This window comes from Eurosta solidaginis, unplaced genomic scaffold (genome assembly GCF_040869045.1).
Source record: "Eurosta solidaginis isolate ZX-2024a unplaced genomic scaffold, ASM4086904v1 ctg00000428.1, whole genome shotgun sequence".
Taxonomy (NCBI): Eukaryota; Metazoa; Arthropoda; class Insecta; order Diptera; family Tephritidae; genus Eurosta; species Eurosta solidaginis.
The window spans coordinates 120,567-145,963 of NW_027136894.1; the positions used below are offsets into that span (position 1 = coordinate 120,567).

The 25,397-nt window shown below is 34.6% G+C and overlaps 2 protein-coding genes across 3 annotated transcripts in view; both read left to right on the forward strand.

Annotated features, from left to right (window-relative positions):
* LOC137235697 (somatostatin receptor type 2-like) overlaps positions 1–25,397 on the forward strand; it is a 110,666-nt gene that overhangs the window by 13,014 nt on the left and 72,255 nt on the right. The gene's annotated exons all lie outside the window — the stretch shown is intronic.
* Positions 601–3,855, forward strand: LOC137235698 (uncharacterized). The gene is made up of 2 exons (XM_067758581.1): positions 601–939; positions 1,018–3,855. Exon 2 carries the CDS (start codon positions 1,193–1,195, stop codon positions 3,665–3,667), a length of 2,475 nt encoding a protein of 824 aa, XP_067614682.1. The 5' UTR covers positions 601–939; positions 1,018–1,192; the 3' UTR covers positions 3,668–3,855.

Consider the following 25,397-nt stretch of genomic DNA (forward strand, 5'->3'; position numbering starts at 1 on the left):
CTTAATAGAGAATTTATAACCGATTTCGGAAAATCATTGTCTTTTAGTAATGATCTTATTTCTGTTTTTATCTCTTTGTGGTATATTTCGTCAGATGTTTGTAGCATTCGATGTATACAGGCCCTTGCTGTATTCATTATCATCGTTTTGGGGTGCTTTGAATTGAAGCTGATGATTCGTCCAGATGCGGTTGGCTTTTGATACCACTTTAATTTTAATTGATTTTGTCTTCTAATGATTATTGAATCCAGATAAGCTAATTTTCCGTTTTCTTCTAGCTCTATCGTGAACTTTATATGCTTGTCAATGATTTTCCGAAATCGGTTATAAATTCTCTATTAAGGCGATCTTCAACAAAAACCCATCAAAATAACTCAGAAAGAGCGAAAATATTCAAATCATTAACATATGTACCTGAATTGTCAGAACGTGTAGCGAGATCTGATTGTTATAATAAAGGAAAAGTGAGAATAGCTCATAAACCAATTAATACTTTAAAGAATATATTTAATAGAACTAAACAGAGAATTCCAACACCCGAAAAAAGTAACGTTGTTTCAAAATTCCATGTAACGGTAAAACAGATGAGCCATGTAATAGCATATATGTGGGTACAACAAAAGGAAAGTTAAAAACCAGACTGTCACAACACAAGTCTGACTACAAACAGTCCCACAACACAAACTTTCATAAAACAGCCCTTATGTCCCACTGTAAAAGCACCGGGCATTCTCCTAACTTTGACAGAGCAACTATACTTGAACAAGAACAACACTACGGTAAACGTTTTACATTGGAAATGCTTCACATAATCAACGTTCCTACAAACATACGAATGAATTATAAAACGGACATAGACCACAGCGCACATTTGTACAGGCATTTGTTAGAGAGCAAGCGACAACAGTAGACACATTAGACGGATCGGATATTTATCATGTATGTGATTTTTTGTTTACAAAAAATTTTTTATATTGTACATTGTTTTATATTGTGATGTTTTTATATTGTTAATAGTGTCCTTAGGATGGTTACCGAAGTGTAACCGAAATATATTGACAAAAAAGACGAAACGTTTGTGTTTTAATTTGGACCTTGAGCCAGCAAAAAACATATATTAGAATATAAAGGTCGCTAAATCATCAATTATACAAAGACGGAAGGCACGCCGGATAGCATATAACAGCAAAAGATGGAGTATGCAACAATCAAGAACAACTATAACAACAAGACATCAATCAATAAATTTCAAAGAGTTTCAAAGAAGTTGGTAAAATTAAAGTCCAGTATAAAATATCTGTTAAAGTGTAGGAAATCAAAATTAATCCCCAACTTTATAAAAAATTCCACCAGATGTAAGCAATTATTTGTATTTGACTCTGACATACATTCAGATATATACAAAACCTTAGACAGATACACACATTACTACCACACTAAAATACTTAGCCTAATTATTAAACATAAACACAACATATTAAAAAGACAACAACAACATAAAGAAGAAACAAAAAAACACCTGAAAGAACAACTCAGCAACGAAGACTTTACAGATTTTTTGAAAAACGAAGAAAATTTAGCAAACAGCTTAACAACAACACTTAAGAAGCGGCAGGAAGAAAAATACAAAAAATTGAGAAACGAACGAAGCAATATGTTTACTGACAACAACAAAAATGAAGAGTGGTTTGTAAACAAAACCAAAGTCGAGTTCCCACCAGACATAAAAGCTCTGATGACTAAGGGTCCAAAGTTCGCTTTACCAGTAGAAAACAACAAATTCCCCCTCTTCCAATACATCGCGGATGGAGAAGATTTAATACAGACGCTTGAGAACAAAGAAGAGCAAGAGGAATCACGTACCAAATTTTCGTTGTTAATAAAGAACCACACAACAACAAGAAAGAAAAGCGCATTAGACTGTGCAATAATAGATACAGTGAAGCAAACACGAAAATTTCTGAAGGAAAATCCGAACATACGAATACTTACATCGGACAAAGGCAACAAAACTGTAGCGATGGAATTAGATGAATATAACCAAAAAATGGGAGATATACTAAATGACCTTACTACGTACAGAATTCAAAGACAGGACCCGACATCCAGATTACAGAACAGAAACAATTGCTTAGTAGACAAACTTTTTAAATTAGAACTAATCTCAAAAACAGAAAGAAGTAGACTCACGACAACCACGGCTCTTGCTCCGAGAATTTACGGTCTGCCAAAAATACACAAAACAGGAACACCACTCAGACCAATTTGCTCAGCTGTCGGATCGCCATCTTACAGCTTATGCAAATACATCGTCGACATATTGAAAAATGTAACTTCAAAGTCAGTCTATAGTGTTAAAAATACAATGGAATTTAAAGAACGGATTAATAACACGCTAATTTGTGACGACGAAAAACTTGTCTCCTTTGATGTGGTTTCACTTTTTCCCAGCATACCAATACAGCTGGCATTAGATGTAATTCGAAATAAATGGTCAACGATAAAGGAACACACCAAAATACCAAAACAAATATTTATGGAAATTGTAACATTTTGTATTCAGGAAAATAGGTATTTTAAATTTAACGATGTGGTATACACGCAGCTAAAAGGACTACCAATGGGATCACCAACATCCCCAGTGATTGCAGATATCATAATGGAGGAACTCTTAGAAAAAACGATAACAGGATTACGACGTCCCCCAAGACTACTGACAAAATATGTTGACGACTTATTTGCCATAGTTAACGGAAATGAAGTACAAGACACACTGAGCGCACTAAATTCGTTTGACAAGCATATAAAGTTCACGATAGAGCTAGAAGAAAACGGAAAATTAGCTTATCTGGATTCAATAATCATTAGAAGACAAAATCAATTAAAATTAAAGTGGTATCAAAAGCCAACCGCATCTGGACGAATCATCAGCTTCAATTCAAAGCACCCCAAAACGATGATAATGAATACAGCAAGGGCCTGTATACATCGAATGCTACAAACATCTGACGAAATATACCACAAAGAGATAAAAACAGAAATAAGATCATTACTAAAAGACAATGATTTTCCGAAATCGGTTATAAATTCTCTATTAAGGCGATCTTCAACAAAAACCCATCAAAATAACTCAGAAAGAGCGAAAATATTCAAATCATTAACATATGTACCTGAATTGTCAGAACGTGTAGCGAGATCTGACTGTTATAATAAAGGAAAAGTGAGAATAGCTCATAAACCAATTAATACTTTAAAGAATATATTTAATAGAACTAAACAGAGAATTCCAACACCCGAAAAAAGTAACGTTGTTTACAAAATTCCATGTAACGGTAAAACAGATGAGCCATGTAATAGCATATATGTGGGCACAACAAAAGGAAAGTTAAAAACCAGACTGTCGCAACACAAGTCTGACTACAAACAGTCCCACAACATAAACTTTCATAAAACAGCCCTTATGTCCCACTGTAAAAGCACCGGGCATTCTTCTAACTTTGACAGAGCAACTATACTTGAACAAGAACAACACTACGGTAAACGTTTTACATTGGAAATGCTTCACATAATCAACGTTCCTACAAACATACGAATGAATTATAAAACGGACATAGACCACAGCGCACATTTGTACAGGCATTTGTTAGAGAGCAAGCGACAACAGTAGACACATTAGACGGATCGGATATTTATCATGTATGTGATTTTTTGTTTACAAAAAATTTTTTATATTGTACATTGTTTTATATTGTGATGTTTTTATATTGTTAATAGTGTCCTGAGGATGGTTACCGAAGTGTAACCGAAATATATTGACAAAAAAGACGAAACGTTTGTGTTTTAATTTGGACCTTGAGCCAGCAAAAAACATATATTATTTTTTTTTTAAATAGCAAATATATACATTTACTTATAGATAACACAAAAATACATATCGCCATTTCAACTTCTAATGGGAATATAATTATATCTCACCATTCTGCGTATCTATCTATCCATCGTATAGTTGCACGATTTAGGGCCAAAAAACAACTAGCACCGTTGTAATTATGTGTGAACACCGCACAAAGTCGATCACCCATAACGGCCGGTGCCCCAAAATCTCCATCATGAGAAATCAATGGGGTTACCAGAGCAAATCCCAGTATGTTAAGAAATTCAAAATTTGTACCACTGAAATAATCCATTTTACATTGGAGTGTATCCGAAGGGCTCCCATTTTCTGCAGTTGTCCAACCCCATCCACAAACTTTCATTTGAACAGCGTAAGACCTTTCCATATTGCAACCGCATCCTATTGTTTGTACTGTTGGTGTCACGGTAAACGGTGAACTCAATATAAACAACGATAAACGCGCATTACCCAAACCTTGTTCACGAAATAGAAACGCCACATTGTTAGTTTGTCTATGGTAGCTCATATCACGTAAATTCGCTACGCCAGCTATAACAGTGAATAAGCTCAAATTGTCCCTATGGCAATTTTTAGATGAAATCACCTTATGCAAAGTAATTAGTGAACCAACGCATATGTAATCCCGGTTATAATGTATTGAAACCAAGTGACGATTATTCTGTATATTCGCATTACTGCCATCTAATATGCGATTTTCCGAATTCGTGAAAGTCAAAAGGTGGCTAACCATGACAAGCGAAAGAGCGAAATAATTGCAAAACTTCATTTTAGTTGAATTAAGTATAAACTACATCAAGATCAATTTTGTGGGCGCTATTTATACTTGGTTGGGTCTTGTGAATAAAAAATAAGCAAACACGTTTACTTCTAGATTCCAGGAATTCGAACAATAAAAACACTTCCTTATTTGAGTTAAAGCAATTTATGGAAGGGAATATTTTTATTTTTTTTATCACTCAACCCATTTATCCTTAAGTAAATTTTTGGTTAGAAGTGCCTAATTAAAATTTCAATGCCTTAATAATGCAAAATACCAAATATTTTTACAGCTTTCTAAACTGGGCGTTATTTATACAAAGTCGGGTAGTGTGAATAAAAAACCAGTAAAGGTGTCTAAGTTCGGGTGTAACCGAACATTATATACTCAGCGTGAGCTTCAATTGTATATCTCATTTCAGAAAAATTATTTTCTACATAACATGTGGTACCGCCCGTCTCCCCATTTCCTCTTAAAATAAAACTTGATAAGGGAAAAATCATTTATTCAAAACTATTTTTTGCTAAGTTATAGCTTATTGTTCTAATCTACGACCCTTTTAAGCTTGTTTTGTATCTAAGTTGCCGTGGTCGATCCCATCCATTTTTACTAGAAATATTTTCTGCTATAAGGAAAATATGTGTGATAAGTTAATTTCTCTTCGAGTTATGGCTCCCGAATTGCTTAGTTATAAAAAGAGGGTGCCACACTCGTTTTCAAACATTTTACTGTTTTTCAATTTAATGTTATAATTCAATTTAGAAAGGAAAATTCTATTGATACAAAGCTCTTTTTCGCTAAGATATAGCTTATTATTTTCGTCTACGACCCTTTGCAGAATCTTTTATATAAAAAGTGGGTGTGGTCTTTAACCGATTTCGACTATTTTTTTTAGAATATTTCCTATTATAGGGAAAATTTGTGTACCCAATTTTATTACGATATGTAAATTTTTCTTCGAGTTATGGCTCCCGCAACATAGAAAATTGCGTAGTCATAAAAGGGACGGTGCCACGACCATTTTATATATTTTTTTTTTTCAAATTTTTATCAAGAGTTTCAATATCAGTCCACACGTCAAATTTCAACATTCTTGGTGTATTGATTGCGTTTCCCAAATATTGTGGCGTGGTTATCGTCCGATTTCGCTCATTTTCAATAAAAATATATTCTGGGTCCAGATAAGTTAGTGTACCGAATTTGGTGAAGATATCTCAATATTACTCAAGTTATCGTGTTAAGGGACAGACGGACGGACGGATCAAATCAAATTTTTTGATGATTTTGATATATGGAAGTCTATATCTATCTCGATTCCTTTGTACCTGTACAACCAACCGTTATCCAATCAAAGTTAATATACTCTGTGTGCAAAGCACGCTGAGTATAATAAGCGAAAACGTTTACTTCTAGATTCCCGGAATTCGAACAATAAAAACACTTCCTCATTTGAGTTAAAACAGTTTATAGAACGGAAAGTTTTTATTTTTTTCCACTATACCCATTTAACCATGTGTACATTTTTGGTTAGAAGTGCCTAATTAAAATTTCAATGCCCTTAATGATGAACAAGTAAGGAAGGCTTAGTTCGGGTTTAACCGAACATTACATACTCAGCTGAGAGCTTTGGAGCCAAAATAAGGGAAAATCATGATTTAGCAAAATGAACCTAGGGTAACCCTGGAATGTGTTTGTATGTCATGGGTTTCAAATAAAAGGTATTAAAGAGTATTTTAGAATGTGTCTGTACGATATGGGTATCAAATTAAAGGTATTAATGAGGGTTTTAAAAGGGAGTGGCCCTTAGTGGTATATGTGAAGGCGTTTTCGAGATATCGACCAAAATGTGGACCAGGGTGACCCAGAACATCATCTGTCGGTACCGCTAATCTAATCTAATATCTAATATATATTATAAATGGGAAAGTTTGGATGTTTGGTTGTTTGGATGTTTGTCCAGACCTTTGTCTTTGTGACTCAATCACTCAAGAACGGCTGGACGGATTTGGATGAAATTTGGCACACATATAGCCAATAGACTAGAAGGTTCTACTAGCTATATTCTTTTGAAAAGGGGGGAAGTCCCCGCCCCCTAGGAACAGTTATAATTTAAATATTGCATTTTTTCGTCTTTGTCACTGAATCACTCTAGAACGGCTGCACGGATGTAGATGAAATTTGGGAATAACTACTTTTTAACACTTTTTACACATTATAACTTTACGTATACTGACCTTCACCAATATTACAAACTCAATGGGTGAAACAAGTCGAGGGCTTACAAAGTGAGCAGTGATTCAACCTCCCCCCCCCCCCCCCCCTCCTCTCCCCTTTGGTGTAAAATCTATAGAATGTTATAACTCAATGTACATTTTCTCCTAAATCCATCATTTTTGGTATCTGACTCATACAGATCGAGATCTAAACAATTTTGTAAAACCGATCAGTGGTACTCTCCTCCTCCCGCCATCCGCCCTCCTACAATTGTTTTTATTAGCACGCTTTTATTAGCATTACCTGCGTGTTCTTTCTTTCATTCGCTCCAGCGCGCCTGCTGCCTTATTAACATGGTTTTATAATTATCTGCACCCTATTTGTAATCCCGTTAGGGTCATATCGAGACCCTTCCGGGATCATTTCTGTATAGTTTGGGATTCGTCCGGGATCCCGTCGGGGATATTTTGGGACATTTTCGGGACTATTCCGGGATCATTTCGGGCCTATTTCGCGATCATTTGGGGACCCTTCCGGCAACATTTCTGGATGGGTTTCGGGATCCGTCCGGGATCCCGTCAAGGTCATTTCGGGACTATTTCGGGATCATTTGGGGTGCCTTCCGGCATCATTTCTCGATGGCTTTAGGGATCCCGTCGGGGTCATTTCGGGACTATTTCGGGATCATTTGGGGTGCCTTTCGGCATCATTTCTGTATAGTTTTCGGGATCCGTCCGGGATCCCGTCGGGGTTATTTTGGGACTTTTTCTCGACTAATACGGGATCATTTGGGGTACCTTCGGGCATCATTTCTAGATGGTTTTCGGGATCCGTTCGGGATCCCGTCAGGGTCATTTTGGGACCGTTTCGGGATCATTTGAGGTGCCTTCCGGCATCATTTCTCGATGGTTTTCGGGATCCGTCCGGGATCCCGTCAAGGTCATTTCGGGACTATTTCGGGATCATTTGGGGTGCCTTCCGGCATCATTTCTAGTTGGTTTTCGGGATGCCGTCAGGGTCATTTTGGGACCATTTCGGGATCATTTGGGGTGCCTTCCGGCATCATTTCTCGATGGTTTTCGGGATCCGTCCGGGATCCCGTCAAGGTCATTTTGGGACCATTTCGGGATCGTTTGGGATGCCTCCGGCATCATTTCTATATGGTTTTCGGGATCCGTTCGGGATCCCGTCAGGGTTATTTTGGGACCATTTCGGGATCATCTGGGGTGCCTTCCGGCATCATCTCTCGATGGTTTTCGGGATCCTTCCGGGATCCCGTCAAGGTCATTTCGGGACTATTTCGGGATCATTTGGGGTGCCTTCCGACATCATTTCTAGATAGTTTTCGGGATCCCGTCGGGGTAATTTCGGGACTATTTCGGGATCATTTGGGGTGCCTTCCGGCATCATTTCTCGATGGTTTTCGGGATCCGTCCGGGATCCCGTCAAGGTCATTTCGGGACTATTTCGGGATCATTTGGGGTGCCTTCCGCTATCATTTCTAGATGGTTTTAGGGATCCCGTCGGGGTAATTTCGGAACTATTTCGCGATCATTTGGTGTGCCTTCCGGCATCATTTCTGGATGGTTTTCGGGATCCGTCCGGGATCCCGTCAAGGTCATTTCGGGACTATTTCTGGATCATTTGGGGTGCCTTCCGGCATCATTTCTAGATGGTTTTCGGGATCCCGTCGGGGTAATTTCGGGACTATTTCGGGATTATTTGGGGTGCCTTCCGGCATCATTTCTCGATGATTTTCGGTATCCGTCCGGGATCCCGCCTTGGTCATTTCCGGACTTTTTTGGCACTATTAAGGGATCATTTTGGGACCCTTCCGGGATCATTTCTGTATAGTTTTCGGGATCCGTCCGGAATCCCGCCGGAGTCTTTTCGGGAGTTTTTCCCGACTAATACTGTATCATTTCGGGTACTTTCGGACATCATTTCTGGATGGTTTTCGGGATCCGTCCGGGATCCCGTCATGAGATCGGTTGTATATATAGCATATATCAACCACAACCGATTGTTCAGATAAGAAGCTTTTCGTAATTTCTGCCCCATTTTAACAGCTACAGGCTTCAAGTTTCACCGAATGCTTACGTATGGAGCATTCATTGTTGCCTGAAAAAATTGTATAGATCGGTGGTATATATAGTTTATATACCATACAACCGATTGCTCAGATAAGAAACTTCGTAATTTCTGCCCAATTTTAGCAGCTAGAAGCTGCAAATTTTACCGAATGCTTACGCATAGAGCAGTAATTGCTGTCTGAAAAAAATCAAAGAGAGAGAATTTTAACAGATAGAAGCTTCAAATTGCATCAAATACTTACGTTAACGTCATATATTGTTGAGATAAGTGATTCATGGTCATATCTATTTCAGGTAGACCACAAAATACGTGAAACCACAGCCGAGACTTTCCCGTCCTTGTTGATTCTTACTTTTTCATCATCCTGCACTTTTTCAGTAATCGCCTTTTCCTTTCTTCCTAATGTAATAATATTTGGCTCTATTTATTTAATGAAGTTTGTCCAATTTCCGTGATGGCTTCAAAATTAAATTTTCTTTTATGTATTTGAGACTCGCAAAAATTACATGAAATTTTGCGTAGTAAACAACATTAAAATTTTCTTTATTTTTTTTTCGTCCCCTTTATGCTTGAAATGTTTTACGATAAAACTTGGCATACATAAGTACATATATACAAAAGTATCACAAGTGTTTAGACGGACGCATTTGCTGAGAAGTTTGAATATTGTTTCCTCATATTATCGTATTTTAGTACTTTTTTATACCCAGCTGTACTTGTACACAGGGTATTATAACTTTGATTGGATAACGGTTCGTTGTACAGGTATAAGGGAATCGAGATAGATATAGACTTCCATATATCAAAGTCATCAGTATGGAAAAAAATTTGATTAAGCCACGTCGCACAGTGGCGCCTTTTGAGTTTTTTCTTTGCAAAAATCATAACTTTAGAACCAATGAAGATATTTTAAAAGTTTCAAATGCAAATGAAAGCTAATTATTTGAAGTTTTAGTGTGTGAAACCTCAGAATGTCTCAGATACAGGGTGCTTCAAAAAGGTTCGTCAAAGTCGAAAACTTTTAGAAAAATACAAAAACAAAATGTTTTTAGTAAAAAATAAAAAAAAAATGAGATTTGTATTATAATGACGTATTTAAGCATTAAATAAGATAAACTAATGATTTTTATAAGATAGCGTGGCACTGCCCACTTATGATAAAAAGTTGTATCTAAGTAGTCACGTAATCAATAGCTACCCAAATCGATAAACGTATTGTTTCTTTTAAATGGCAATACTCTTATAAAACTCAAATGTCCGTTTTTGATGCCACAATAACAAGGTCTTCAAAATTCATCGTAAAATTTTACATGTTTTTTTTTTTTTTAATTTACAAGCCAAATATGTATTTTATTAATAAACGAAAAGTTATTGAAAGTGGTTCAATGAAATTTTATTTGAGCTAGAGATTAAACAGCCAACGAATTTTGGAAAAGGGGAGTGGCACTGCCCATATATGCTAAAAAGTTTGATCTTAGTAATCGCTTTACCAATTTATACCAAACTCGATAGAAGTATTGATTTCTATAAAAATTTAAAACTCGTTTAAAGGCGAAATGCCTAAGCTTTAAAATAAATTTGATAAACTTTAGAGAAATACAATAACGAAAAGTATATATTTATAAATTACTAAATTAATTAATTCTTTTATTTGAAATAAAAAATTAACTTGTACATAGATATCTTATTTTTCAATAAAGTAACAAAATTGATTAGTAAATCTGTTTTTCATTGTTGTGATAAGAAGTGAGAAACTTATTTTATCTTAACATAGTCATCGTCACTGGAACATATATCTAACAAAGCAACCATTTCTGAGCTATACGCATCTGTAAGATCTTTTTGTGTTCTTACATACTCATAGATGATATGACTGGATCAGAAGAGATAGCTAACATGTTGAAAAGGTATTCGTTTTGTCTAACTCGTGATACTTTGCAGGTGTTCATACATCTATAACTTTTGTAGTCCTTGTTCTTAGATTCTTGAGCTTCTTAGGACAATTCTCCTAATGGTAAGCACTGGTACTCTATTATATCTTTTCCATGTGCTAAAATTTTGTGTACCGTTGGTGTAAGTTTCTTCTCAGGATACTTTTGATGCAGCAATTCTGTAGTTTTAGATGCATGTTCTCCAAATTTGGGTCCACTAGCTGGTTCATGGCAGTTTAAAATATTTAAAATTACTCCCAATCTTTTCACAATATCTCTATCAACTGCTGTTATGCGAGCAGTCACTTCATCGTTTTCAAAAAATCTTCTTGAGGAGTTACCATCACTTGTATTTCCGTATCCATACTTTGGACAGTAAACTTTAAGGCCAATCTATTTATAAAATGCATCCTAAATTATTTTTTTTTCTCCTGTTTTGTTTCTCCTTACATGTAGTATTGTCGTCGAAAACTTCTCCTTGTTGTGGTAGTGTATAAGCCAGCTTCAAAACAAATTCCATACGTCTTATCCTAGCATGCAAAGGAGATATTAAATATTCATAATTTAGTTCGCCAGTTATTGAATCATCAAGATTTTCAAAGTCCTTTTGGCTCTTCTTAAAAATTGGACATTTCATTGTAGATGTCGTATTTGTTATTAAGTTCAAAACTTTTGCATCGACCATTGTTAAAAGAAAATCATGCTTTATTGTAATGACATTCCCCTCTTCAATTTCAATTATTGTTGGTTCTAATTTGGCAATTTGATTTTTTATATCACTCACTGTAGCTTTTATGAGTTCCAAAGACTCCTTCTCGTATATAAATAATATCGGGCGGCACAATATAGTTGCTGACGGACGTGGATTTTTCCAATATTCTGAAGCTTCATCTTTTAGTCGTAATGGAGCAATAGAAGCCATAAACATATTACTATCCGTAATTGTTTCATCGGCTACATTTACTCTTTGTTTATATGCGCTTTGTCCTGATGATCCATCACAGCCCCACTTAGTTATCAATGCTAGCTCCTTTGGCAGTGATTTCAACTTTTCTTCAGTAAGGCTTTGAAGGAGTCATGTAGACGTATGATCCATTAGGTTTTGTAGCGCAATTTCAGCTGATACTTCGGTTACTTTGGGACTTAGAGGAACTGCTTCTTTCTTGGCTTGAGTAATTTTTTTGTATCCAGGTAAAATATCTGCATTACATTGCAATAATGACTTACGCAATATAATATATTTTTTCTTCGTTAAACCGAGATCTATAAACAGCGCCAAAGATTCTTCGGGAGTGCATTTCCTAGGTAGCACATTTGGTGGTGTGGGGATGCGGTTTTTAATCCTCATCAGTCGCACTGGACTTGCTACCTCAACTGCTTCTGTTATATGAGACTTCACGTTTTCTTCATCTTTTTTATATTTAATAGCCAGTGCTTCTGAAAGATGAGTCGTGGCCATAGCTTTTGTGGTATCAGACAACTTCGTTTTCCTTGTGTAGGTAGAACACTCTTCTATGGGTTTTGTTGGTCTCCCTCTAGTTGGATTGGTTGACGTGCTAGGCGTTTCTTCGTCCAAAAAAGTTTTGTCAGCTAGCCACTTTTCATGCTTACTGAGAAATTTTGAATTGTTACGATAGACGTCCTTCCATTTTCTTTCTATCATAATGTATTGTAAACCAATTTTTTTTTTCAGGCCTTCCTTTTCTTTAATGCTTGTTTCGCTCGCTAATTCTCTCATAATAGCATCAACGAAGTCCCGTCTTGACTTTGTAGATTTAAACACCGCAAATAGTTTCGAGTTTTCTAGATATATATTAGAACTGGCTTCGAGTGTATCTGACTAAATATTAAACTGTGAACTATATTTAAAAATACTATTCACTTTATTTAAGTAAACAGAATACTTAGTTCCTTAATCTCCAAAAGACGAACGATAATGTGCATTGTATGATGGATAGCTTTATATACCTACTCAAATTATTAAAATGAATTTCATGTATACAATTCGTAACTAAAAAAATGTATGTTGTTAAAAAGTTCCAATAACAACAAGTAAGGAAGGTTAAGTTCGGGTGTAACCGAACATTACATACTCAGTTGAGAGCTATGGTGACAACATAAGGGAAAATAACCATGTAGGAAAATGAACCGAGGGAAACCCTGGAATGTGTATCAAATGAAAGGCATTAAAGAGTATTTTATGAGGGAGTGGGCCATAGTTCTATAGGTGGACGCCATTTAGGGATATAGCCATAAAGGTGGATCAGGGCTGACTCTAGAATGCGTTTGTACGATATGGGTATCAAATGAAAGGTGTTAATAAGTATTTTAAAAGGGAGTAATCCCTAGTTCCATAGGTGGACGCCGTTTCAAGATATCGCCACAAAGGTGGACCAGGGGTGACCCTAGAATTTGTTTGTACAATATGGGCATCAAACGAATGGTGTTAATGAGTATTTTAAAAGGGAGTTGGCCTTAGTTCTATAGGTGGATGTCGTTTCGAAATACCGCCATAAAGGTGGACCAGGGGTGACTCTAGAATGTGTTTGTACGATATGGGTATCAAATTAAAGGTATTAATGAGGGTTTTAAAAGGGAGTGGTGGTTGTTGTATAGGTGGTCGCCTTTTCGAGATATCGCCATAAAGGTGGACCAGGGGTGACTCTAGAATGCGTTTGTACGATATGGGTATCAAATGAAAGGTGCTGATGAGTATTTTAAAAGGGAGTAATCCTTAGTTCCATAGGTGGACGCCGTTTCGAGATAGCGCCATAAAGGTGGACCAGGGGTGACCCTAGAATTTGTTTGTACAATACGGGTATCAAAAGAAAGGTGTTAATGAGTATTTTGAAAGGGAGTAATCCTTAGTTCCATAGGTGGACGCCGTTTCAAGATATCGCCACAAAGGTGGACCAGGGGTGACCCTAGAATTTGTTTGTACAATATGGGCATCAAACGAATGGTGTTAATGAGTATTTTAAAAGGGAGTTGGCCTTAGTTCTATAGGTGGATGCCGTTTCGAAATACCGCCATAAAGGTGGACCAGGGGTGACTCTAGAATGTGTTTGTACGATATGGGTATCAAATTAAAGGTATTAATGAGGGTTTTAAAAGGGAGTGGTGGTTGTTGTATAGGTGGTCGCCTTTTCGAGATATCGCCATAAAGGTGGACCAGGGGTGACCCTAGAATTTGTTTGCACGATATGGGTATCAAATGAAAGGGGTTAATGAGCATTTTAAAAGGGAGTTGGCCTTAGTTCTATAGGTGGATGCCGTTTCGAAATATCGCCATAAAGGTGGACCAGTGGTGACTCTAGAATGTGTTTGTACGATATGGGTATCAAATTAAAGGTATTAATGAGGGTTTTAAAAGGGAGTGGTGGTTGTTGTATAGGTGGTCGCCTTTTCGAGATGTCGCCATAAAGGTGGACCAGGGGTGACTCTAGAATGAGTTTGTACGATATGGGTATCAAATTAAAGGTATTAATGAGAGTTTTAAAAGGGAGCGGTGTGAAGGCGTTTTCCAGATATCGACCAAAATGTGGACCAGGGTGACCCAGAACATCATCTGTTGGATACCGCTAATTTATTTATATATGTAATACCTGCCAAGATTTTAAGGGTTTTTATTTCGCCCTGCAGAACTTTTCATTTTCTTCTACTTAATATGGTAGGTGTCACAACCATTTTATAAAGTTATATTTCGCGTCAATAAAACAATCCAATTACCCTACCATGTTTCTTCCCTTTTTTCGTATTTGGTATAAAATTATGGCATTTTTTCATTTTTCGTAATTTTCGATATCGAAAAAGTGGGCGTGGTCATAGTCGGATTTCGTTCATTTTTCATACCAAGATAAAGTGAGTTCAAGTAAGCACGTTAACTAAGTTCATTAAAGATATGTCGATTTTTGCTCAAGTTATCGTGTTAACGGCCATGCGGAAGGACAGACGGACGACTGTGTATAAAAACTGGGCATGGCATCAACCATTTTCACAGAAAATAGTTAATGTCATAAAATCTATGCCCCTACCAAATTTCAAAAGGATTGGTTAATTTTTGTTCGACTTATGGCATTAAAAGTATCCTAGACAAATTAAATGAAAAAGGGCGGAGCCACGCCCATTTTGAAATTTTCTTTTATTTTTGTATTTTGTTGCACCATATTATTGCTGGAGTTGAATGTTGACATAATTTACTTATATACTGTAAAGATATTAAATTTTTTGTTAAAATTTTACTTTAAAAAAATTTTTTTTTTAAGTGGGCGTGGTCCTTCTCCGATTTTGCTAATTTTTATTAAGCGGGCATATAGTAATAGGGGTAACGTTCCTGCCAAATTTTATCATGGTATCTTCAACGACTGCCAAATTACAGCTTGCAAAAATTTTAAATTACATTCCCTTAAAAGTGGGCGGTGCCACGCCCATTGTCCAAAATTTTACTAATTTTCTATTCCGCGTCATAAGTTCAACTCATCCACCAAGTTTCGTCGCTTTAGCTGTCTTTTGTAATGAATTATCGCACTTTTTCGGTTTTTCGAAATTTTCGATATCGAAAAAGTGGGCGTGGTTATAGTCCGATATCGTTCATTTTAAATAGCGATCTGAGATGAGTGCTCAGGAACCTACATACCAAATTTCATCAAAATACCTCAAAATTTACTCAAGTTATCGTGTTAACGGACGGACGGACGGACGGACGGACGGACGGACATGGCTCAATCAAATTTTTTTTCGATCCTGATTATTTTGATATATGGAAGTCTATATCTATCTCGATTCCTTTATATATGTACAACCAACCGTTATCCAATCAAACTTAATATACTCTGTGAGTTCTGCTCAACTGAGTATAAAAACGACCTTACGGCCGTACTGAATTATATGTACCTGCTCAGGCGCGTATTTATTTATGCCCACGGTTGTTTAACTTTATTTGATGTAAAAAGTGAATTTGCAGCTGGACGCATGTAGACTTTATGAATTTAGGTAACTGAATATTTCACAAATAACTACTGTTAATTTGACGGAGCACATATTTTAACATTTTTTTATTTTTTCCATCAAAATTTTAAAAGGGCCTAAAAATAGGCATTTCGAAAAACAGGTATATCCGCCAACTTTTACCAAAAAAAAAAAACAATTTTGTTTTGTTTCAATCCTAAATTAAATTATCTTTAATATCTATACAAGAGAACGACAACCGGCCGCCTTATTTACTCACAATACCATTTTAAATACAACGAAAAAGAAGAAAATTTTCAAATTTTTCCCAATGTTGAAAATTGGTCAACTTTGAGCGGCTCTACCTGGTAAACTATAATTTTCTGTGAAATAACAGTTTTATATTCTTGATCCCAGGAAAATTCTCTATTAGAAACGTGTATTAGATTTAGCGAACGCTTTCATGATTTTTTTTTTTTTATTTTTGCCATGCTTTAACGGCAGAAGCGCCACTTTGCGTCGGCCCGTCCGTCTGTCCGTCCGTCCGTCTGTTCGTTAACACGATAACGTGAGTAAATATTGAGATATCTTCACCAAATTTGCTACACGAGCTTATAGATTGGTGTGGAAAATGGGCGAAATCGGATGATAACCACGCCCACTTTTTATGTATACAACATTTTGGAAAACACAAAAAACCTGATTATTTAGTAAATAATACACCTAGAACGTTGAAATGTGACGTGTGGACTGATACTGATACTCTTGATACAAATTTAAAAAAAATTTAAATGGGCGTTGCACCGCCCACTTGTTATAAAATCAATTTTACAAATATTATTAATCATAAATCAAAAATCGTTATACCTATCGTAACAAAATTCGGCAGAGAGGTTGCCTTTGCAATAGGGAATGTGTAAGGTAACCCTTACGGTAAGTGTTGTGTGACCATAAGGTCAAGCAATGCTCATGGAACACAACAATAATTCACAATAGGGTTACCTGTCAAAGCAACATTCACAATGAGGGTTACCTCACAAAACGTCAAATTGAATGACGCGAGATATTTTGCGCTTTTGAAACTAAGCAGACATTTTTGTGAGAGCTCCGCTAAAACGTTTAATAAAAATATATATAGTGTGACAATATAGTTTAAATAAATAAATATCATTAAACAAAAGCGTGTTAGCCATAATACATTTATTTCGGTGTTCGACAACCTTGCCGTGAGTATACAAGAATATAGCAAAGCTATAACGTGAGTGCGCAACAAGTGGAAGTACTCGCTCAATTGCGACAGCAGCACACCGTTTGGGTGAAGGTACCCGTCCGACACAATGGACATACAGATGACCACGAGGGTCATCTTACATGGCGACCGTGGCCATGCCTGCGGCAAAAGGTGGCGCCGGGGAAGAAAAAAATTCCCCGCAGTACAAAATAAATTTAACAAAAATTTTTAAAATAAAATATGTGCGTGGTGGTTGTGAAAAGTGCGGTGGTGGTTGCGCCAATAAAAGAAATAAATTTGTATCCACAAAATAAATAAGACGATACACATTACAAAAATTTTAATTGCGAAATGCCACATGAAGTAGCATCTAACTTAGTTTTGCCATAATTTCAAAAAAGAAAAGTTTACAAAATTACAAAAACAATACAAAATATATAAAATTCCAAAAAAAATATAAAATTTCAAAAAAATACAAAAAAAAAAGTTATAAAATCACAAAAAGTCAAAAAAAAAAAAAATTACAAAATTTCAAAAAGACTACTAACATATCTTTAATAAAACTTCAAAAATACAAAAGCATAAAATTTCAAAACCTACAAAACAAATATAAAATTCCAAAAACTACAAAAAAAAAAAGTATAAAATTTCAAAATCTACAAAAAAATCATAAAGTTTTCAAAAACCTACAAAAAAAAAAAGTTATAAATTACAAAAACTAATACAATTTCAAAAAATTTAAGTGTTAAACAAAAACCAAATTTAAAACTAAAAGTGGACTTCTACAAAAATTTTGGAACAAAATCCAAAATATACACACATTTAATATACTAAAAAGAAAGAAAAGTTATTGGGAAAATTGTGATGTTACATACATACATACACATATATGTAAAAAATTTGTTTGAACTGGCTGTACTATGCCATAACGGTGATGATAAGCACAACCACCCGTGACGTTATTACCAAGCACCGTTAAGTACGGTAAATTATTCACGCCATTTACTCCACCAACACCACACACTCAACCTGAGAAAGAAAAAAAAGCATAGCGGAAGAGAGAGGCAAATAGGAAGAATTCACTTGGTAACGGCAGCAGCGGAAGACAACACCAACAACAACAAATTTCGTATACAAGCGAAGGCAGCAAGCAAAGCAGGAAAAGGGCGGTACAGTACCTTAATATATACGTATATAAAATTTTAACTTTGTACATACGTAGGCAGTTTGGCTTTCTCAATATAAATACATGTATACTATAAACGTAGCAACAATTTTTCGTAATACACATGTAGCCTTCGCATGTAGCAACACAATTTGTCACTTTTGATTATAAACGTACTTTTCTTAAACATTTGTTTACTACGCATGTAGCAACATACTTTTTCTACTTTAAAGACAATAACATGTTAAACTAATTAAATTAAGAAATTGAATTTTTCAAATTACTTACATACATAAAATTATTATACTGAAATATAAACATTCAAATTTCGAAAAAATTCAAATGTACATTAAACATAGTAATTTTAAATATACGGCCACCACATGCAAATTATCACGCATATATTACTATATTCTTCCTTTTTCAAACATTAACATGGAACTTGAATTTTTTATTTTAAATGCGAACACTGCTTCGTAATAAATACAATCGGAAAAATATTTTTTCAAATTTACACATATTTTTTAAAACCTTTTTGAAACGCAAATTATACATCAATTCTATATGTATAATACCAAAAATATCAAACCTTTTCGCCAAAATTTTGCGATAATTATTCAAAGCTAATCAATTTTGAAATCTCTCATCGACTTCAAATATCAATATAGACAGGTTACAGTCACATAATGGTAATGGTGAAAATTTATTTCATCGGTGAAAGCTTACTTTTCCCTTTTTCCAATTATTTCTTCGGAAATTGAACATAGTGAATATCATAAACATTTACATTTTTTTTTTTTTGCAACAAATACAGTGCCATTCAAATAGTTAACAATTCCTTCGAAGCATCACACGAATACAGTGTATTCCAAATATTTCAACATATCTTACATTTGCGACTCTTTTCAAACTGTGCATTATATACAGTGTCTTTCAAATATTCCAACAGTTTTTTTCTCTTTGCATTATTAAACGAATACAGTGCGGTTAAAATATTTCAACATTCACTTGCATTTACAAAATAAGTCTTAAATACAGTGCCTTTGAATATGCGAATCTTTACCATTTACCAATTAACTCATCGATTTTGAATATTTCGAATATTCTCTGATTTTTAAACAAAAAAAAAATTTTTTTAAATTACAAACCACAATTACACAGTGAATGAATAATTTCAAATTCATTTTTGTATAAACAGTGCCTACAGCGTTAATCTTAACATTTTTCCGAATTTTTTCATGAAACATTTTTTTTCTGCCACGGAGGTAAACATTTTCAATAAATGTAATAAAGTTTTCAGATGTCAGTTGTCAAATGTCAGATTTTGATTCCAATTTCAAAAATTTACGCTCTAATTTTACTAAATTTACTAAACGAGTTTTAAATAACCGATCTATCTCAGCGAAAAAATCAATAGAATACGAAGATGCTTTAACTAAAAGCTATAACCAAATTATAATACAAGTAAATTCATATTTTGAAAATCGAGATAAGCCTAGTTCAATAATCGAAAGTTTGTCAAAGTGCAGAGAACAACTCACTAAATGTTTTTCTAGAATTAACTGCAATATAAAAATACCCAAAGATCTTTCTGAATTAATACAAGAAAGCGAATCAAGCTCTGATTTTGACACTTAGGAAGAATTATCTGACGCACCGACAACTTCAGCATACAAAGCTAGTATTATAAAAAAGAGTCACGTATCTTTTCTTGAGGATTTCCCTGGATTTTCCAATTCACTCCACAATAATAATTCAGATACAATTAGCGAAGAACAACCAACAATGGCGACTCCAGAGCAAAAGAAAACTTTTATTACTATGTGTGCATCCATAATTAGAGAAAACTACAGCGGCGATCCGCTTTCACTTGCATCCTTTATAGATAAAATAGTTTTGATAGAAGATTTGATGGAAGAAAATTTGACAAATACTTTCATTTCGTTTATAAAATCCAAGTTAGAAGGGAAAGCGCGTGAGGCAATTCCAAATGAAGTAACAACAATTCAACAAATAAAAGATGCATTAAAAGGTAGAATAAAACCTGACAACTCAAAAGTTGTTGCAGGAAAAATTGCATCGTTAAAAGTTTTTAATAATAATCATACTGAATTCGCCAAACGTGTTGAGGAACTCTCCGATGCTTTAGAACGATCATTAGTTATAGAAGGAATGACTAAGGAAAAAGCGCACGAAATGGCAGTCGAACAAACCGTCAACGTTTGTGGGCTTAACACTCGCTCAGACCTAGTAAAATCAATTTTAGCGTCAACTACGTTTACTGATTCTAAGGATGTAGTTGCGAAAATGATCGTAGAAAAAAATAACCAAACAAGTGAAAGGCAGGTACTAGCGTTTAGATCGCGTTATAACAGGCAAAATAATAGTTTTCGAGGTAACTTCAGGTCAAATCAATATAACAGGAACAACTTTTCGAGGCACAACAACAATTTTAACAGAAACAAAAATAGCAATTATAGGCATAATAACAACAATAATTATGGCTCGCGAAGTAATGGTAATTTTCGAAATAACAATAGCAGGCCCGTAAACAGAAACAACAGCAATAACAACAGTAACAACAACAATCGACGTTCAAATACTACAAATAACGCTAGTGTACGCACTTTAAACGCCAACGGCCCTCAGGAGCGAACACTGGGGGACCAGAATTTGAATTAAATAACGTTTTTCAAAATAAATCGATTTATTGTCTAAACCTGAACTACTCAGATTTTATCGAACTGAATTGCAATGACTCTTTTAAAACATGCACTTTCTTAGTAGATACACAGGCTGATATATCAATTATAAAACTTTCAAGTTTAAAACAAAATGTTTCTATAAATAACATCAATATTACAAATATAACGGGTGTTACGACAGATACAGTCTCAACATTGGGTACCATTAAAACAGAACTTTTTTATTCAAATTTTTCAATTCCACATACTCTAAATGTAGTAGATGACAAATTCAACATACCGTCAGATGGTATTTTAGCAAAGACTTTTTGAAAAAATACAATTGCATCATAGACTATGCAAACGAGAGCATAACAATTGGCAATGGCAAAAATATTCATAAAATTTCAATTTTACATAATACAACCGATAATACATTGATAATTCCTCCTAGATGCGAAGTTTATCGCTTATTTAAGCTGAAAAAATCTAAACATCCAGTTTTTATAGACGCACAGGAAATTTGTAGTGGTGTGTTCACCGCAAAGTGTATTGTTGACACTAACAATCCGATAATAAAGGTATTAAACGTCACTGACGAGGTAAAATACGTAAGAAATTGTAACATAGTTACGGAGGAAATCACCAACTACAACGTGTATAAAATCAATGATCTTTCAAAAAATTCGAAAAGGTCAGAGGAATTAAAATCAATTTTAGAAAAACAAATGCCAAACTATGCCAAACCAAAACTTCTCGATTTATGTCTAAAATATGATGATATTTTTGCACTAAAGACCGATCGTATGACACTTAACAACTTTTATGAACAGAAACTACGATTGGCAGATAAAATTCCTGTTTACATAAAAAATTACCGTTTACCATATTGTCAGAGAGAGGAAATTAATAAACAAGTTGATAATTTATTGCAAAACGATCTTATAGAACACAGCTATTCCAACTATAATAGTCCATTGATACTTGTGCCAAAGAAAAATCCAAATGGACAGAAATCCTACAGGATGTGTGTTGACTTTAGAGCCGTAAACAAAAAATTGATAGCAGACATATTCCCACTTGCACGAATAGACGATATTCTTGATAATCTAGGCAGAGCCAAATATTTTTCTACATTGGATCTGTATTCAGGTTTCCACCAAATCCCATTAAATAAAGATTCTAGAGACATCACTTCATTCAGCACTGATCGTGGTGCTTTTCGATGGAAAGTTTTACCATTCGGTTTAAACGTAGCTCCGAATTCATTCTCAAGAATGATGTCAATTGCCTTTTCAGGAATTTCTCCAAACCAAGCCTTTTTATATGTCGATGATCTTACAGTCATTGGGTGTAGCGAAGCTCACCATCTTAAAAACTTAGAACAAGTCTTTCAAACATGCAAAAAATTTAATTTGCGTCTCAATCCCGAAAAATGCAACTTCATGCGTTCAGAAGTCACTTTCCTAGGACACAAATGTTCGTCAAAAGGTCTACTTCCAGACGATTCCAAAATAATTGCAATAAAGAAATATCCGAAACCTTGCGATAAAGATGCAGTAAGACGATTCGTGGCATTCGCCAATTATTACAGAAGGTTTATACCAAATTTTGCTTCCATAGCAGCACCTTTAAATAAACTTAGCAGGAAAAGAGTAGAATTTAAATGGGATGAGTCATGTGATATAGCATTTGAAAAACTTCGAAAATCTTTAATTTCTCCTCAAATTCTCCAATACCCAGACTTCAAAAAGGAATTTATAATTACCGTCGACGCTTCAAAAATTGGTTGTGGTGCCATTTTAAGTCAAAATAAAGATGGCATTGACTTACCAATTTGTTTCGCGTCCAAATCATTTAATAATTCAGAACAAAAGAAATCAATAATTGAGTTAGAGCTTTTAGCTATATTTTTTGCAATAAAACAGTTCAGACCATACGTATATGGCACACACTTTACAGTCAAGTCCGATCATCGTCCATTAGTTTTACTTGTTCAATTTGAAAGATCCCTCTTCAAAACTTTCACGTATCAGACTTGAACTGGCAGAATACAACTTCACTATTGAATACATAAAAGGTAAAACGAACGCAGGAGCAGATGCACTCTCTCGCATCACAATAGAAGAAATTAAAAATTCAGGAACATCAATTTTAGCAGTACAGACAAGATCACAGACAAAACAAGAACAATTAATGCAACAAGAAATACTCAAAGAAAGAAAAAGTAAAAGAAAACATAAAATTACAAGTTTATGATAATTTTTCAAACAAATATTCAAAGAAAAATACCCAGAGTAAAATCCCAAATAAGTTATGATAAAAGTGGTAAAATTACGAATTTTGAATTAAATGCGCATCTAAAACACAAAAAGATTGAGTTAATTAAGGTTGCGTGTGCTAACAAAATAATACATTTAGATGAATTACTTTTGAAGCTACAAAAAGAAGCTGGCAAGCGCAATATTAATATAATTGAATTGCAAAAAAATGATAATCTTTTTAAATATTTTTCGATATCAGATCTGAAAACCACTGGGAATAAAATTTTAAAACATTTAGAAATCATCCTAACCGAACCCGTAGAAACTGTGACAGATGAAGACAAAAAACAACAACTTATAACAGTATACCACACCGACCCAATTTTAGGAGGACATTTCGGTAGCAAAAAAGTTTATGCAAAACTCAGAACCAAATATTATTGGAAAGGCATGACGCGCGATATAGCGAAATTTGTTAAAAACTGCGAAAAATGTCTTTTGAATAAGGTTAAGCCAAAAACAAAAGAAAATTTAGTCCTAACCGAAACACCATGTAAGCCATTCGACATTGTTGTCATTGACACTATAGGACCTCTACCTCAATCCGATAATGGTAACAAGTTCGCTGTCACCATTATATGTGATCTCTGCAAATACTTAGTAACGATTGCGATACCTGACAAAAGTGCAAAAACGGTCGCATCAGCTATTTTTGAAAATTTCATACTAATATATGGCATTATGAAAACAATTAAAACAGATTTAGGTACCGAATACAAAAATGAAATTTTTTCAGAGTTAACAAAACTATTAAAAATAGAACATAAATTTTCCACAGCGTACCATCATGAAACTCTTGGCACAGTAGAGATAAATCACAGAGTTTTCAATGAATATTTAAGATCTTTTCTAAATCCCAATTTTTCCGACTGGGATGTTTACTTGAAATATTTCACTTTTCTTCGCAACACAACAACAAACACAGTATTCGATAATAAATTCTCACCATATGAATTAGTCTTTGGCAAAGCAGCTAATTTACCAAAAGAACTGCAACCCGATAAAATAGACCCGATTTATAACATAGAAAACTATTCGAAAGAAGTTAAATTTCGCTTTCAAAAAACTCACGAATTAGCAAAACAAGCCGTTACAGAGCACAAATTAAAAAATCAAACCGGATATAACAAAAGTTCACAACCTATATCTGTCAAGGTATTTGACAAGGTATTGCTTGAAAAAGAACCCCGCGACAAGCATAGTAGTATCTATATTGGTCCGTATACCGTAATAGGTATTGACGGTGTAAACGTCACGTTAATTGATGACGAAACGAAAAAGAAAAAAATAGTACATAAAAATAGAATAAGAAAAATTTATTAAATTAAATTTTTAAATTCAAGATTATTTAAAGTTAATCTCTATTGTTGAATTAGAAATGAAATGTTTATTTCTTCCAAACCTGAAAAAAAAAGATAACGCAATCAAATAAATTTAAACAATCATTAAAAATTAATAACTGAATTTATACAGTAGAATTAAAACAAAAAAAAAAAAAAAACTTTTTTTTGTTTTCTAATTATAAAAAATTAATTTAAGTCCTACTTTAGAACTAGACTTTACAATTTAATTCTTAATTTAGATCTAAACATAGATGTAGATTTAAACTTAGTTTAACAGTCTTAAACTTTTAAAGTTAATTTCATCGCTTTTGGGACAGAAGAATTTGGCCAATTCTTCTTTTCCAAAGGGGAATGATGTAAGGTAACCCTTACGGTAAGTGTTGCGTGACCATAAGGTCAAGCAATGCTCATGGAACACAACAATAATTCACAATAGGGTTACCTGTCAAAGCAACTTTCACAATGAGGGTTACCTCACAAAACGTCAAATTGAATGACGCGAGATATTTTGCGCGTTTGAAACTAAGCAGACATTTTTGTGAGAGCTCCGCTAAAACGTTTAATAAAAATATATATAGTGTGACAATATAGTTTAAATAAATAAACATCATTAAACAAAAGCGTGTTAGCCATAATACATTTATTTCGGTGTTCGACAACCTTGCCGTGAGAATACAAGAATATAGCAAAGCTATAACGTGAGTGCGCAACAAGTGGAAGTACTCGCTCAATTGCGACAGCAGCACACCGTTTGGGTGAAGGTTCCCGTCCGACGCAATGGACATACAGAT